The sequence below is a fragment of the Triplophysa dalaica genome, chromosome 2, assembly GCF_015846415.1.
Source record: "Triplophysa dalaica isolate WHDGS20190420 chromosome 2, ASM1584641v1, whole genome shotgun sequence".
Classification (NCBI taxonomy): Eukaryota; Metazoa; Chordata; class Actinopteri; order Cypriniformes; family Nemacheilidae; genus Triplophysa; species Triplophysa dalaica.
The window spans coordinates 2009528-2026125 of record NC_079543.1 but is presented as its reverse complement, the minus strand read 5'-3'; the positions used below and the strand labels follow the sequence as shown (position 1 = coordinate 2026125).

The 16598-nt window shown below is 37.6% G+C and overlaps 2 protein-coding genes across 4 annotated transcripts; one reads left to right on the top strand and one right to left on the bottom strand.

Moving 5' to 3' along the window:
- Window positions 1-1062: 1062 nt before the first annotated feature.
- Window positions 1063-4749, top strand: LOC130437599 (polymeric immunoglobulin receptor-like). 2 transcript variants are annotated; one of them, XM_056768990.1, is made up of 6 exons: window positions 1063-1169; window positions 1287-1589; window positions 1681-2007; window positions 2101-2382; window positions 2462-2737; window positions 4692-4749. In XM_056768990.1, exons 1-6 carry the CDS (start codon window positions 1130-1132, stop codon window positions 4694-4696), a joined length of 1233 nt encoding a protein of 410 aa, XP_056624968.1. In that variant the 5' UTR covers window positions 1063-1129; the 3' UTR covers window positions 4697-4749. The 2 variants fall into 2 exon arrangements, with proteins under 2 accessions (XP_056624968.1, XP_056624959.1); XM_056768981.1 differs by lacking the exon at window positions 4692-4749 and adding an exon at window positions 3338-3581.
- Window positions 4750-10185: 5436 nt separating this feature from the next.
- On the bottom strand, window positions 10186-12666 carry LOC130437898 (chymotrypsinogen A-like). 2 transcript variants are annotated; one of them, XM_056769552.1, is made up of 5 exons: window positions 12604-12666; window positions 12063-12240; window positions 11717-11982; window positions 11463-11605; window positions 10186-11187 (listed from the first exon to the last, which is right to left on the bottom strand). In XM_056769552.1, the coding sequence occupies exons 1-5, from the start codon at window positions 12662-12664 to the stop codon at window positions 10876-10878; spliced, it is 960 nt and encodes a 319-aa protein (XP_056625530.1). In that variant the 5' UTR covers window positions 12665-12666; the 3' UTR covers window positions 10186-10875. The 2 variants fall into 2 exon arrangements, with proteins under 2 accessions (XP_056625530.1, XP_056625537.1); XM_056769559.1 differs by having other exon boundaries at window positions 12167-12240; window positions 12604-12664.
- Between the last annotated feature and the right edge of the window lie 3932 nt (window positions 12667-16598).

The window sequence follows — 16598 nt, the reverse complement described above, 5'->3', positions numbered from 1 at the left end:
TGTCTGAATTATTCAGTTCAGGTCGAGTCTTCAGTCAGTCCTGTTTCATTACACAACAACAAAAATTCACAAAACTTACTGTACACTTTATCATAGCAGTAAACACATTTCACTTCATATATCGTACATTTTTGTCTAAAACAGAATGTATTTGCCTCAGAATGGACTGTGATAGCTCTTTGTGCGTGGTAGCTTTTTAAACAAAGTGTTCAAATCATGTACGGACTCATTTCCTGATTTCAACGGTCTCTTACATTTCTGTGAACTTGCCCCAAATGTTTTTTCTTTCTGGACATGTTACATTCACATTATGGTAAGTGAATTATATTGAGAACACACTCATTTTAGAAAGCTGTTGATTTGTATTGAGTTGAGATAATAGTGATGCTGGTATGATGATGAACTTTGTTTATTGTACAAATGATCAAGAGTTTGACATGAGAGCAGATCACACACTGACACTTCAGTCACTCGCCTCTTCAGCTTCTTATTCTCACTCGTTTTAGAGGTTTTGACATATACAGAGGAAGTTAAAATGGGAAGTGGGTGTTTTTGTCATGTTCAGCAGCTGTAGCAGAAAACATTGAGACACAGACACTAATGAAGAGCTTCAGACGCTTGTGTGAGAGTTGAAGAAGAATAGAGAAGATGACTGAAAACGAGAGAAGAATGAAAACACATTTTAATGGCTTATCTAAACATGTGCATCACACGACAAATTAATGAGGAAGTGAGACCTAATAAACAGTGTAATGCATCTCACAGAGGGGCGGGGTGAAGCACGCGGACTCCGAGCATGTGACTAGCTGTCAAAACAGTAACCTTTGAAGACTATAAAATCAGCAGTAAACTACAGTGTGACATCAATTGTGTGTTTTTACATTTAATATTCGAGAATGTCCCTTTGTAAAATACGTTAATTGTATTCGCAGCCAGAGAGCGCTGTTTGAGTGTGATGAATGACGTGTTGAGTCACTGGTGATAGTGGGCGGGGCCAGTAAAGCTGATGATCAACAATAAGAGATGAAGAAAGAGGAAGAAAGTCAAGCAGTCACATGTAGAGACACACAGACAACATTCAGCATCAAGAAGATCAACAGAGCTGCTGTGAAGCTGAACTCAAGTCACAATGAACATCCTCCTCATCTTCACTTTCTTCATCATCTCAGGTCACAACTTTTCTCTTTCTCATCATGTCATCATACACTTATTTCACTCATTTATATCACTGGACACACAAATGAAAGACTAGATGAGCTTTCTGACACTATCAATCTGATTGACAGGTGCTGTGAGATGCATCGATGTGATTGGATATTCTGGAGGAAGTGTTCTTGTGGATTCACACAAACTTTGGCATAGTGATGTTAAACAATATCTATACATTTGGAACAATTATAAATGGAATATCCTAATAAAAAACAAGGACAGTCGAAAATGGATTAAAGAGAGAAGATTCACTCTGTTCTGCACAGAAAACGGACACTTAATGATCTTCATCAGAGATCTGAACACACAGGATTCTGGAAAATACCTGATTGGTGTTGATGACAAATGGTCTACTAAAATAATTCTGAAAGTGAAAGACGGTGAGTTATTATAAACATGAGTGAAGTATCTACTGATCATGTCAAAGCTTCTGATAATTGTGAAATAAATGTCTTCATATGTGATTGACAGATTCATGTTGTGGGGCGTCACTGAGAGTGATGGTGAATACTGGACAAACTGCAAACTTCACGTGTCAATATTCACAAGATTATAAATCTGATGACAAGATCATATTGAAAAAGGGAAATGAAATGATTGAAACATTTATTTCCTCTACTAATGTAAAAACAAAAAAAGAAAGATTGAACACTTACGATGACACACAAAATAATCTTTTCAGTGTGAGAATAACTGATGTGAGATTAGAAGATGCAGGAGTTTATTTATGTGGAGTTTATCTCAACAAAACCTCCTACAGTTACTCCATTCTTACTGCTGTTCATCTTCACATTATGAGTGAGTAGAAGAAACTCTCAATAACATCTGATGTTAATTCATACAGTCTTTGTTTGTATTGATGATCGATGACGTTTCGGTTTGTGTGTTAAGTGTCTCCAGTGTTTGGAGATGAAGGAGGATCTGCTCAGATCATTTGTCCTTATGATCCCATCTATACATCAACATCACAAAAACTGTTGAAGAGTTGTACAGATAAAAATACTCTCATGGAGATGAACAGATGGATTGTGAATGATGACATGACAGCAAGTGTGTTTAGTGTGAACATCACTGGACTGACAGCAGAGGATGCTGGGAAATACTGCTGTGCAGTGACATTAGAAACAGACGTGATTTATCTTTACACTCATCTCATTATTATCATCAAACAGGGTGAGAGACATTTTCACTAATAATGAATATAAAAACTGACTTTGTTTGAATGTGAATCTTTATTATTTCTTCTTTAAAGAACTTCTCTTGAATAAGAGTGAAGGAGACAACATGTCAATGGAGTGCAAACATCACGCTGAATATCAGAAAGTCTTCTGTAAAGCACATGAAGTCTCAATGTGTGTCAATGATGGAGTTTCATTACAGTCAATCAGAGATGATGGATTCTCTTTAAGTGATGAAACATCTACTGGAGTCTTTACTGTAAACATCAGTCATCTGAGAGAAGAGCATTCTGGGATATACTGGTGTGGATCTCACATCATCACTAAAGTGCATTTAAACGTCACCAGAGGTGAGAGAATTTAGTTTAATTTGCATCAAATCAACAATCTAAATACGTCACATATTTTTTTCAACTGGCCGTAGGATTTTCGGGATTATTTTTTTTAACCATGTGCTGATGTTTCACAGTAGTTTACTGACATAGTTAAAACGTTGTCTATCTATTGCAACACACAGATCAGCGTATTAAATTTAAATATGATGGCACATCATAACGAAGCCTTGTTGCTTTGTTGGTGAATTCTGGTTTGCGTGAGAAAGCAGCTCATTTTCTCAGAGCAGATCTGAACCACAGATGAAGTCTGAGATAAGTTTGACCGTGAGCAGTTTCTCAGGAAATCAAAACTGACACAAATTGATGAGAGATAAATGAACAGAATGAGAAGAAATGTAAAGAAGACTACATTCGTTTAATAGACCATTTTTCACAAGTAATAAATATTGTGTAAATTTGATGACACATGAGAACAGAATCAATCATCCTGATGAAAAACATCATCTCTGTAAATATTCAGTTTAGACATCATTCCACTTTTTTTCACACATGGAGTTGACCAAAGCATGTCGATAAAATGACATGTAATTCCATGTTTGTATTTGATTGTTTTAGTTTCAGATCTCTCCGTCATCATCATCATCATCGTTTCTGTGAGTGTTCTGCTGATGATGAAAACAATAATACTGCTGTTGAATTTAGGATTCATCAGAAAAATAAACAAACTGAAGCTTCCTGATTTTGTGTATTAATGTTGTTTTCACATTCACTTCATCCGTGTTCTGTTGGTAATAATGAGCTGATTTTTCATGTGTTTGTGCGATACGCATATATTTCATTAATAAACAATATATTTTTATTTCCTGTGTGACATTAAAGTTTATTGTATGATATGAATGTTGTGTGTTCAGCAGGTGTGTTTACTGGTCATTATGAGTATGTTGGTTATTATGAGTCATTACACAAACCTCTGACAGTGTGTCATGTGATCATTTCACACTTTAAGGATCCTCATGAACACTGAATGAGCTCAAGGTCAACTGCTGGAACTCTATGAAGTTTGTCTTATAAATAATATAATAAGACAGTGTTTCTTAACCTGGGGTATGTGGACCCCTAGTGGTCCGTGTCCTAATTGGAGGGGGTCCAAAGAACCCTTTCAAATGTTTTGAGTTGTTATCTTGCATTCAGGATTTGAAATTAACATAAAGCAGACGCAGATAAATATCAACTGAATTCAACATCGGTTCAACATTTCCGTGCAGTATTCGACCAATCACTACGCACTAGTGACCTGGCCAATCATAGCACACCTCACTTTTCAGATTGAAGAGCTTTGTAAAATATTATCACTTTTCAGAGAGGTGGAGCAAAGAGGAGATACAAACATGCACGGTTTGTGGAAAATACAGCGTTTTTAACCTTAAATCGTGTATACACATTGTATTACATCTAAAGCAAACAATAATATTCATTTAGGCGAGTCAAATGACCCCTTTATAGAGTATAGAGTATGGAGGACACTATTGAGTGTATGTGCCACCATTAATAATATTCTCAGAACATTTTATGAATGTTGTACTTTGTTAACATCCTGAATATGTTGCAGTCAAAAAAAATCTACTTTTGTTAACATGTCACATTACAGGGACATTTTATAAAAAACATTCCATCATTTCAGTCCAGTTACAGTGCTCAGCGTAAATGAATACACCTCTTTTGAAATGTAACATTTTAAACAACATCTCAATGAACACAAAAATGATAGTAAGGTTAATAATATAACCAAGACTACACATTTTTCAGTTTTACTCAAATTAGGGTGATACAAAAATGAGTACACCCCACATGAAAAACGACTAAATCTAGTACTTTGTGTGGCCTCGGTTTTTAATGACAGCTCAAAGTCTTCTAGGCATGGAATGAACAAGTTGGCGACATATTGCAACATCTATCTTTTTCCATTTAGAATGACCACTTTAGAGACTGGATGCTGGATGGAGAGTGATGCTCAACTTCAGAATTCCCCAAAGGTGTTGGTTTGTGTTCAGATCAGGAGACACACTTGGCCACTGAATCACTTTTACCCTTTTCTTCTTCAGAAATCCAACAGTGGGCTTAGATGTGAGTTTAGGATCATTGCCATGTTGAAAACGTGCACGACGACTAAGGGCACGGAGTGTTGGTAGCATCTTCTCTTTCAATATAGAGCAGTTCATCTGTGAATTCATGATGCCATCAATAAAATGCAGATCCCTGACACCAGCAGCACTCATGCAGCCCCACATAATGACATGTTACACTGTTGGCACCATGCATTTTTCTTTGTGTTCCTCACCTTTGTGACGCCATACAGTTTTGAAGCCATCAGTTCAAATACATTTATCTTGGTCTCATCACTCCAGAGTACAGAGTCTCAGGAGTCTTCATCTTTGTCAGCATGGGCCCTGGCAAACTCTAGCCAGCCTTTTTTGTGCCTGGGCTTTAGGAGAGGCTTCTTTTGTGGACTGCACCCATGCATGACATTTCCCTGCAGTGTGCGTTGTATTATGTCAAGGGAAATAGTCACCCCTGTTTGGCTTTCTACTTCTATAGATAACTGCAGTGAACTTGCATGCCGTTTTTCTTCAACCGTTATCATCAGAAGACGCTTCTGTTGAGGTGTTAACTTCCGTGGACGACCCGGACGTCTCTGTGAGATGGTTGCAGTTCCATCTTTTTTTTTAAACTTTGTACCAATTTTTCTACAGTTTTCTGACTGATACGTAAAGCTTTGCTGATCTTCTTGTAGCCTTCACCTTTTTGGTGTAAAGAAATTGTTTTCTTTCTCAGGTGTTGTGACATTTCTCTTCCATGTGGTGCCGTTGCTGACAGCATGAAACAGGAAGGGGTTTAACACCCTTTTACAGTCAACTGTCTGCTGGACACTTGTGTAATGAATAATTAGACTCACCCGTGGTAGAATTTGTGTTAAATTAGACATATGTAGTCTAAAATTTAGCTTTGCTCCAGAGACTTTCAGTGGGATGTACTCATTTTTGCATCACCCTAATTTGAGTAAAACTGAAATTTATTATATTGCTATACTTTTAACCTTACTTTCATGTTATAAGTTAAACAGTTGTTATATAAAACTTAATCTTGTCAACATTTTGTAATTGTTTTTTGTGTTCACTAAGGTATTGTCTAAAATATTAATTTTTAAAGGGGGTGTATTCATTTATGCTGAGCACTGCATATTCTCAAAACATTTTATGTATGTTGCATGCAAAACGTGACAAATTACAGGAACATTTGATAAATTATAAACAAAAAAAGTAATTATCTCAGAATTAGCAACATCCTCAAATTTTTTAGGGATTGTTGCAGTAAGAATGATTATTCTTTGACACAATGGAACTTCATTTGTGGCCTAGATAACATTCTCAAAACATCATCTGAATGTTGCAATTAAAATGTTATATTAAAGTTATCATTTAACCTTCTAGGAACATTATTTAAAATATAAAATATCCGTACAACAATATTTAAACATTATAATGAAATGTTTTCTTTAAAACACAAATACAACATGTAGGTAATGTTACCCAATGATCTAAAAACATTCCCTGCTAGCTGGGACATCACATCAGAGAATCAAATCACTCCCTTTCCCCATCTTCTTTCGTTAACTTACAAAATACAATTTTTCCTTCTGTCATGAATCTAAAAGCTCTCATCGATATCAAACAGATTTAGACGCTGATGTCTGGCTGCTCCAAAGACATTTCCAAAATGTTGTGTTAGTCATGTGCCAAATTGTGCGGTCAAAGCAGCGTTATGACTGTGATATCTTCGTAAGAAATAAGTGCATGAAACTAGACAATGGTGACAATCCACAATAACGCATACCTTATTGTTATGTTTCTGTGATCATAATAAACACTGCTGTCACAAACATCACACCTTGTCAAACCTTCTTTTCACTCTGCTATCTCACCTATGGCTCAGATTATTTTGACTGCCACAGTAGTCTCACACTGGGATGTAGTTTAAGATTATTTATTGTGTACTATTTTGAATGTACAGTTGTGTTCAAAATGATTCAACCCCCAATGCTGTAAATGGTTTAAGGGAATTTAGTGTACATTTGTAATTGTATTCAGAATGAAATCCTACAAGGACTTCTTAAAGAACCATATGCAACTAAAATGACATCAATTTTGTAATACAGTAGTAAATGTTTCTTTAGTGAATTCTTCATTGACATAATTATTCATCCCCTTAAAGACTACCACTCTGAAGAACAGAGGTTCAATGAAGTGTTTTCAATCAGGTATTGAAAACACCTGCGGATATCAGGGAGCAGCAATAAAGCCTAATAAGCACCAATTAGGCAGCTTTAAAATGACTGTGATACTCAGCTCCTTCTAGACATTTACTGGTGTGGTTACAAACATGGTGAGGTCAAGAGAATGGTCCAGGAAGACAAGAGAACAGGCGATTACTCTTCACAGGATGGGCAATGGCTATAAGAAGATTGCAAAGATGTTAAACATATCAAGAGACACCATAGGAAGCATCATTCGCAAATTCAAGGCAAAGGGCACTGTTGAAACGCTACCTGGTCGTGGCAGAAAGAAGATGCTGACTTCTACTGCTGTGCGCTACCTGAAGCGTAGAGTGGAGAAAAGTCCCCGTGTGACTGCTGAGGAACTGAGAAAAGATTTGTCAGATGTGGGTACTGAAGTTTCTGCTCAGTCAATACGGCGCACCCTGCGTAATGAAGGCCTCAATGCCAGAACTCCCAGGCGCACCCCCTTGCTGTCCCCAAAGAATAAGAAGAGTTGACTGCAGTATGCCAAAAGTCATGTGGACAAACCACTGAAGTTTTGGGATAGTGTTCTGTGGACTGATGAAACAAAATTAGAACTGTTTGGGCCCATGGATCAACGCTATGTTTGAACAAGGCCTATGAAGAAAAGAACACCATGCCTACTGTGAAGCATGGCGGGGGGTCAATCATGCTTTGGGGCTGTTTTGCTTCTGCAGGTACTGTGAAGCTTCAGCGTGTGCAAGGTACCATGAATTCTCTTCAGTACCAGGAGATATTGGATGACAATGTGATGCAGTCCGTCACAAACCTGAGGCTTTGAAGACGTTGGACCTTTCAACAGGACAATGATCCCAAGCATACCTCCAAGTCCACTAGAGCATGGTTGCAGATTAAAGGCTGGAACATTTTGAAGTGGCCATCGCAGTCACCAGACTTAAATCCGATTGAGAACCTCTGGTGGGTCTTAAAGAAAGCAGTTGCAGTGCGCAAGCCTAAGAATGTGACTGAACTGGAGGCTTTTGCCCATGATGAATGGGCGAAGATACCCGTAGATCGCTGCAAGACACTTGTGTCAAGCTATGCTTCATATTTAAAAGCTGTTATAACTGTAAAAGGATGTTGTACTAAGTACTAAGATTGAATGTCACTTGGGGGTTGAATAAAACTGATAATGATGTGAGCTCAGAAAAGACATTTGTGGTTATTTCATTATAAATGTTATGTTATATTTGTCTGACCTACACGTGCCTCTTTGAATTAATTGTAAGCAGGATGACTGAATGATCATAATCAATGTCAAACCGACCAAAACAATCAATTTCGGTGGGGGTTGAATAATTTTGAACACAACTGTAGGTGAATGTGTGGCTCTGTAAACACAAAGAATATACCAAATATAAATAAACAAATGACCATGTTCAATTACAGATAAGCAGGATTCCCTATCAGTGTTTCCCAATGGTCCTCAGGGACCCCCACCACCGATCTGGATGTCTCTCTGCAAACACCAAATACTACTCATCAGTCTCCCCACAGAATAGCTGTGTCTGAATGAATTTCCCCCCTATCTCCTATAAAGTGCATCATATCGGGTGTCTGACTATTGTCGGAATTATGAGTGAACAACTAATCCCCTACGTTTGCTACTTTTTACCCACAAGGCATTCTGACTTTGAGTGTACATCCGATGTAAGCTTGTTCACTCACTATTTCCCATGATACAATGCAAATTACACACCAGTTCTCTCTGGTTCTCGAATCTGATTGGCTGATAGCCGTGAGATATTTAACCAGGATCATCAGAGGAACGGGCTGGTGAACCGCTTCACTGACTGTTTGTATCACTCCGCTTTGTTTAATTATCATTATATCGATCACAGTTTCACCTCCAATAATCAATATGTTAACACAGAACACTTACAGATAGTAAATAAACTCACAGACATATCTTTCTCCAAGCAAAGATAGTTCGCGTTGTGATCCGAAACTGGGCTACTGCTGCATGATAAATTAGATCAAAATCTCAACAACTGTGCAAACTTCAATACTGAAAGAAGGCCACTAGGAAGAGTACTCCATGATAATTGGAACCTTGTCAGTATTGGCGGTGTCTCTAGCCATTTATTCACATCGCTCTGCACTCATTGTTTAAAATTACAGCGCGGGACAATATTTAATATTTAACATTTAATATTCAATATTTAACAGCAAACTGAGACAATGCTTTTGTTTCTTTATGTTGGAAAGTGATGTAGTCTGAAGAATCCTGGGCTATTTTTATCCCACGATTGGCTCAAAAATCAGGGTTTGAGTGAATTTGTAATCTTTGCTAAGTACATAGATGTGAATTAAATGACGAGAAATAAAATAAATGATGTATGTTTAATGTATTGTATTATAATATAAAGGCCTTCAGCTGAAGAAAAAATAAGAGACTTTCAAAGCACCATTTCAGTTTTTCTCAATCGACTATTTCTAGGTGTTCAGATAAACTGAGCATTTTTGTTTCATTATGTGGACTACTTAAAATATGTTGATCAAATTTCAAATGAATACATTCCTTTTTGCATTTATTTTCAGAAAATGAAAATTGGAGAAAGGAGTGATGTAACCAAAAAGATGCTCTATATTTTTTCAGGCCTCAAATACTGCAAAGAAACAAACAGTTCAAATTCACTTTTAAAATGCTGTTGGATGACTTTGTCACTCCTGAGGTCTTGAAAGGGCAGAATACATCTAGAAATGCAAATTAAATGAAAAAAGGAATGGTTTCTTATTTTTTTTATTGCAGCTATATATATATATATATATATATATATATATATATATATATATATATATATATATATTACTAATTAGGATAGGGAAAAAAACTATCTAGAAGTGCAAAATGTATTATTCTTCTATTTTGTAGAAGTCATGTTAAGCAAAGGTGTGATTCAGCACAATGTATAATGCAATATCATGTCAAATCCATGTTTCACAACATGGCCAAAAGCATTCTCATAAACAACTATGTGTATTTATTATAAGTAATTAAAACGGTTCATGTTTTTACATCTTAATCTAAAACATAAAATATAATAGATGACATTTCAACACAGACTGATTGTTTAGAGATCTCAATACAGAATTATAGATCCTGAAGTTGAGAGAGTTTTCAATTTGATTTTATTTATATAGCTCTTTTCACAATTTTCATTGTTGTAAAGCAGCTTTACATACATCATAAGAAGAAATTTAATCAATATAATACTAGAGGAAAACGAAAGAGAATTAACGGCTATAAGATAATTTTATTGAAAGTTTTTCTCTATGCAATGTACACTGATGTCAGTGGATTGTCAGGAACTATAAATTATTCAATAGAAGTGGATTAATTGAGGTATATTGTTATTTAAAAATAAAATCTGAACCGGGAGCCTAAAATTTTCATAAGCCAGAAAGTCTTTTAAACGATCTGTTCTACACCAAAGATTGAAATTATTTCCCAAATCAAATGACAATATATTGTAAAATACACAAATGTTTAAAATTTTTATTAAAGGTTCATTCTAAAAAGTATATATTTATGGTTATAAAATATTTTTTTATCATTTCCCCTTTTTTTATCTGGCACATTCTTTTATCCAAAGAAACACATATTTGATACCTAAACACAAATGTTTCTCTCCCTTGCTCACTTTATCTTTCTTGTAACATGACCTGGTCAACTACCAGTTCTTATTAACATGTTGACAAAGTGTTGAATGATCTCTTGCTTGGATAAAACCGTCTGCAAAATGAATTAATGTTCATGTAAATCTTTATCAAATAACCACAACCAAATATACTGAAATCATGGACAGAAGATGAGAGAGATGATGGTGAATGTGAGGTAAAAGGGAAATAAGTGAAGATCAGGTGAGCTTCCACTGAAGATGTCATAAATATCAGGAATATAGCTAATCGGATCAAGAGTGTTATTATTATAATATGAGAATGTAATAAATCCAGGTTGGTTGTTGTCTATCTGAGTGTTGATCCAGTCTTGATATTTAGACACTCTGGTGAACACACTCGGTAAACTGCTGTCACACCCCACAGATACAATTCCAGCCTGAATCCACCTGGAGCTCTGCTTAGTGACCAGTGGACCTCCATTATCATACTGCAATGACAAACAGATTATATTCACACCTTTAGTTCAACTATTAACAACTGTTATAGACATTAAATCTGTGTAATGTCAGATAAAGAGATTTTGGTTTGGTGCTGCAGTGTGTTTGTAATTTAATCTTATTTAGATCTGAGATCTTGAATCTGAAGATTATAATGTTAAAGGTAAAAGAGATTCTGGTTTAGATCAACATGGTAAACTACAGGTTACTGCAGAAGACTGTGAGCTGTAGTGTGATTATAAAAGATGAATGATTAATAACTCACAGAACATGAGCCTTTCCCTCCATCTGTCAGTCCAGCACACATCATGTTGTCTGTGATACTGATTCTATTAGTATAGACAATACTACAATTATAGTTGCTGACGATTGCAATCTCTGTTTCTTGTAAAATGTCTGGAGATTCCTCTAGAGTAGAAATTGCATAACAAAGAGAGACAACATAATTCCATACAAACGTCATATAAACTGTATGACATACTTTAATTGTTGTGACATTTTAAGACAATGATCACTTACCTGAATAAGTGACACCCCATCCTGTGACCCAACTTTGAATTCCTTCATCAAACTCACTACCAGCAGCAGCCAGACAGACTGGTTTAATATGAGCAGTGAAATCCACAGAAGAAGAGAGCTGGAGCAGTGCTATGTCATTGTCAGAAGTAGAGCTGGTATAGTTAGGATGTGTGATGACACGACTCAGTGTTCTATTAACCTCATGTGTGTTTGGGCCAGACTGCTTCAGACGACCCAAGTAGATTATAAAGTTTGAACTGCCGACGCTATAAATACAAGTCAGTTTTAATCCACATGCAGTATGATGATTTGACACTTACATTTTATTTTTCTTGAAATCACTTACTCATTTATATTATTAGAGCAAAAAGCTGAAGTCAAAACCCAGTCTTTATTGATGAGACTCCCACCACAGACAATGATATTAGACCTGCTTGTGTAAATGCTTACATGCCAGGGCCAAAACCCTTCAGTCGCATCTCCTCCACCAATAATCCTGGTGTTAAGTGAGGCTTGGCAGCACACTGATGAGAGAAAAAAATGAAGTGAACAAATCTTTGTGGAATATCTTGAGAGTTGACAGTCACATGGAGTTACGTACAAGCTTGCTGACCAAAAGATCCTATATAAGAAAAAACTAATTCAAAATAAAGTTAATGCTGTATGACGGTGTAATGGACACCGGGTTATGCAGCTCAGTCAAAACACGACAAGGACCAAAAAGCCCCTTACATCTGCATACTGGTTACATAACTTTTATTTTGGCATTTTTGTTTGGTCTAAACCGATTCAAATATTTTTGTGAGAGCAAGATTTTTTTGAGAGAGAGAGAAAGAGAGAGAGAGAGAGAGAGAGAGAGAGAGAGAGAGATTTTAGTTTGCATCTACCTGTTAGATTGAGAAGAAGAGCCAGAGCAACACACACCACTGTGTTCAACCTCATTGTCATGTTGTGACTGATGACTGATGACTTGATCTACAGCACCACAGGCTTTTAAACAGGTATTCTGACACCTCCCCATTTCTGATTTCAACACATTTTCTTTCTTTTTGAGACCAGCGATGATTGAAACATTTTTCTCAAACCAAAAACTTCAGTCTTCAAACGTAGAACTTTCTTTAATTAGAAAGTTCTCACTTAATAATAAAACAAGTTTTGTTTGTAAAGCCCACTGGGATCATTGTTAAAAGTAAATACTGTTCATTTTTATATGCATTGAACTTCAAAGATATATTTTAAACATCAAATAATATGTTTTATTACTACTTGTTACATGTGGCACCCTGGACACATGGTTTGGTTTAATGATAGCACTAAATGATCACTTCTTCATGAGCAAGTTGTCTAAAAGAGTCTTAAAGATGACAAAGTGTAAAGCTCTCTCTATTAACACTTCTGAGTCATATTCAGTGTAGGTGTATGTCACGTGGTGACGTGAAGCGGAACTATTTTTGCCCAATGTTGTTTCCCTGTGGGAGTGATTTCGATGTAACATCCGATTCCGGGTTCTTCCGTGTAAACAGTCCGGCCGGGCTTAGTAAAGGGCGAAGTGAGCGTCCGCTGTGTATCGAGCGGAGAGTAAAGCCTTAAATCAGTGGTTTTATGGATCTGGATCCGTGAAGGGAGATGATACTAACAGAGGAAGAGAGGCAGTGGATCTACGGTCCTTCCTCAAGCAGTTAAGTGTCTGTAATTCTTCTTAGGAAACCTAATGCCTTCAGTACCCGCTGTGTACAACAGTTGTTTATTGAAATCTGGTTTGAAGCCTCTAATGCCAGTTGTGTGTTTGTAGTTCACTTCCCACACAGTTTGGATGAACAGTTTCGTCAATTGAGAGGAGGGAGTCTGCTGTGACCGCGAGTGGAGACCTTATTGACTGTGAGTTGTTGTGAGTTGCAGCGCTTAGTGAAGTGAACAAGTGTGACCATTTGAAGTGATCGATGCATGCACATGTGTGGGATTATAAATGTGTGTCTGCCCGTGTCCCCAGTTGACATACTCGTTGGTCTCGAGTGCCAAATTGAAACTAACTAACTGCTGTGTGTTGGGTGTATGATGTACAGGAGCGCAGCTCCATCCTGTCAGACTTGAAGAGGATTTGTTGAATATTCATGCATGGCTGCTTGACTCCCTGACTCGAAGAGGAATCGCTGTGTGTTCTTTACCAGTGTCTGCTCCATTACTTACCTTTGGCTCTCCAAAGAGGATCCGTTGTGTGTTCCTTACCAGTGTCTGCTCCATTACTCACCTCTGGCTGTCCGAAGAGGATCCGTTGTGTGTTCCTTACCAGTGTCTGCTCCATTACTCACCTCTGGCTGTCCGAAGAGGAACCACTGTGTGAATCCCTTACCAGTGTCTGCTCCATTACTTACCTCTGGCTCTCGAAAGAGGAATCGCTGTGTTTTCCTTACCAGTGTCTGCTCCATTACTCACCTCTGGCTCTCAAAAGAGGAACCGCTGTGTGAACACCTTACCAGTGTCTGCTCCATTACTCACCTCTGGCTGTCCGAAGAGGAACCGCTGTGTGAACACCTTACCAGTGTCTGCTCCATTACTTACCTCTGGCTCTCAAAAGAGGAACCGCTGTGTGTTCCTTACCAGTGTCTGCTCCATTACTCACCTCTGGCTCTCGAAAGAGGAACCGCTGTGTGTTCCTTACCAGTGTCTGCTCCATTACTCACCTCTGGCTGTCCGAAGAGGAACCGCTGTGTGAACACCTTACCAGTGTCTGCTCCATTACTCACCTCTGGCTGTCCGAAGAGGAACCGCTGTGTGAACACCTTACCAGTGTCTGCTCCATTACTTACCTCTGGCTCTCAAAAGAGGAACCGCTGTGTGTTCCTTACCAGTGTCTGCTCCATTACTCACCTCTGGCTCTCGAAAGAGGAACCGCTGTGTGAACACCTTACCAGTGTCTGCTCCATTACTCACCTCTGGCTGTCCGAAGAGGAACCGCTGTGTGAACACCTTACCAGTGTCTGCTCCATTACTTACCTCTGGCTCTCAAAAGAGGAACCGCTGTGTGTTCCTTACCAGTGTCTGCTCCATTACTCACCTCTGGCTGTCCGAAGAGGAATCGCTGTGTGAATCTCTCTCCAGTGTCTGCTCCATTACTTACCCCTGGCTGTCCGAAGAGGAACCGCTGTGTGCACTTCCTACGCAGCCTGACGAAGAGAGTCAGATCAGCCTGTGCTTTTTTAGTTTAGGATTGAGCCTATTTTAATTCAATAAAATACAACGTTTTATACTGACTACCTTGTCTGGTCTCGTGGTGTCTTTGGGTAACTCCTCGAGGTGGTACGCTCAATAGGGGTGGTGTGAGACACGGGAGGAGGCCACCCTGGCATGTGACATGTATCTCATCATTTACAAAATCAAAAGACGTCACGGTAAAGTTCCAGTGTATCTGCAAATACTATTTTGTAGTGTTCTGGTTTTTCGTGTTCTGCAGATATCTGCCAAGCAGGGGCAGAGCTACGGCTGGGCAACCAGATTGACATCTGGCCCACTCAGTCAGAGCCAAAAAAAAAGTTTAAAATCTGAAGTTAAAATTTAAATGACTGGGATATAACTAAACAAATCAAATGAACGAGAGCATAACAATCAAGGCATAAAATAAGACTGTGTATATGGTGGATTTAATTCACATAAAAGAATTCAATAGATTCCAGAACTAATATCACAGGTAATGGAATGACTATTTTTGGTCCTATATTTATTTAATGTATATAGTTTTATAAAAAAAATAGTGAAGCTGTAAAGTTATTGAGAGTGAATGTTTTCTCTTCTTGGTTCATGTTCCTAAATGGCTTAGATGTTGATTTTGTATTACGCTGATGTCAAACGATAGTTTTAAGTATAAGCATTTTAGTAAAATCTCTTGTCAAGGAAATTATTCATAAGAGATCAAAATCAGAGATTGTACTACTAGAAATTGTTCTTCTGTGATCATCTATGTCCATTTCCATTGATGTTGTCTATATTGGCTAGTTGGTTCTTGTCACATGACCTGCGATGCGCTTGCACCTTTCTGAAAAGTTGAGATTTTTTTCATCTCGATACTGCGCCGACGCTCCTGAAAAAAAAAGCGTCACACCGCATGCGCGTCGTGGCGGCTTCGCCCCCTATTTCAATAATAACGAATATGCGCGCAGAAAAGACGCAAAATTTAAATTGGTTTTTATTGGACACCCTCCAACCATTCAGAATCGAGTATTTAGACAGACCATGGTATAATGTGTTATAGAATGGTTTGGGCATCAATTTGCTGGTAATGTTGTGGTGTTATATTGCGAACACGGTGTTGTGGGCTGCTTCTGGTGAATAAGACCAGGGCCACTTTTTAGTCCTAATCCGCCCCTGCTTGTTTGTATATTATCCTTAAATTCTTTACTGTACACCCCAAGCACATCTTCTTTAACAACCTATTTAAGTAAAAAGCAAAGACATCAATATTCCAAAATTGGACGTCACTTTTACCCAGAACTGTAGATGAGTCACTGGATATGCGTGTGATCTCACAAGCTCATTGCAATGCTATGGCAAGAATAACATTAAACTTTACATTCTTGCAATGGTTAACAAATTTTTAGTTTGTTCTTTGTGTAGTGACAAGTATAACTGGATTTTAGTTATGAATGGAAATGCTTTCAGAAACGTTACACATTATTGCTGCTTTCGCCCCCAGGCGTTTCAGCAATCCTGAGTAAATGTAATCTTAAAAAAGGACCGATATGAACAAAATATGTTTTATATAACAATCCATGTAGCCTATCGAATCCTTTTCTACATTGTTTTATATACAGTATTGTCTTATAAACTCTAAATACTGTAACATTTTCAAAAATAATATCAATAATATATGAAAGTAAACTACAAGTAT

Bases quoted from the DNA above. Each gene is read 5' to 3' on its own strand.
- LOC130437599 (XM_056768981.1), top strand. From the start codon at position 1,130: ATGAACATCCTCCTCATCTTCACTTTCTTCATCATCTCAG. The intron at 2,008-2,100 runs GTGAGTAGAAGA...TTGTGTGTTAAG, and splicing joins TGTTCATCTTCACATTATGA to TGTCTCCAGTGTTTGGAGAT. The intron at 2,383-2,461 runs GTGAGAGACATT...TCTTCTTTAAAG, and splicing joins CATTATTATCATCAAACAGG to AACTTCTCTTGAATAAGAGT.
- LOC130437898 (XM_056769552.1), bottom strand. From the start codon at position 12,664: ATGACAATGAGGTTGAACACAGTGGTGTGTGTTGCTCTGGCTCTTCTT. The intron at 12,241-12,603 runs GTAGATGCAAAC...TTCTCTCATCAG, and splicing joins TCTTCTTCTCAATCTAACAG to TGTGCTGCCAAGCCTCACTT. The intron at 11,983-12,062 runs GTAAGTGATTTC...TTGTATTTATAG, and splicing joins TGCTCTAATAATATAAATGA to CGTCGGCAGTTCAAACTTTA.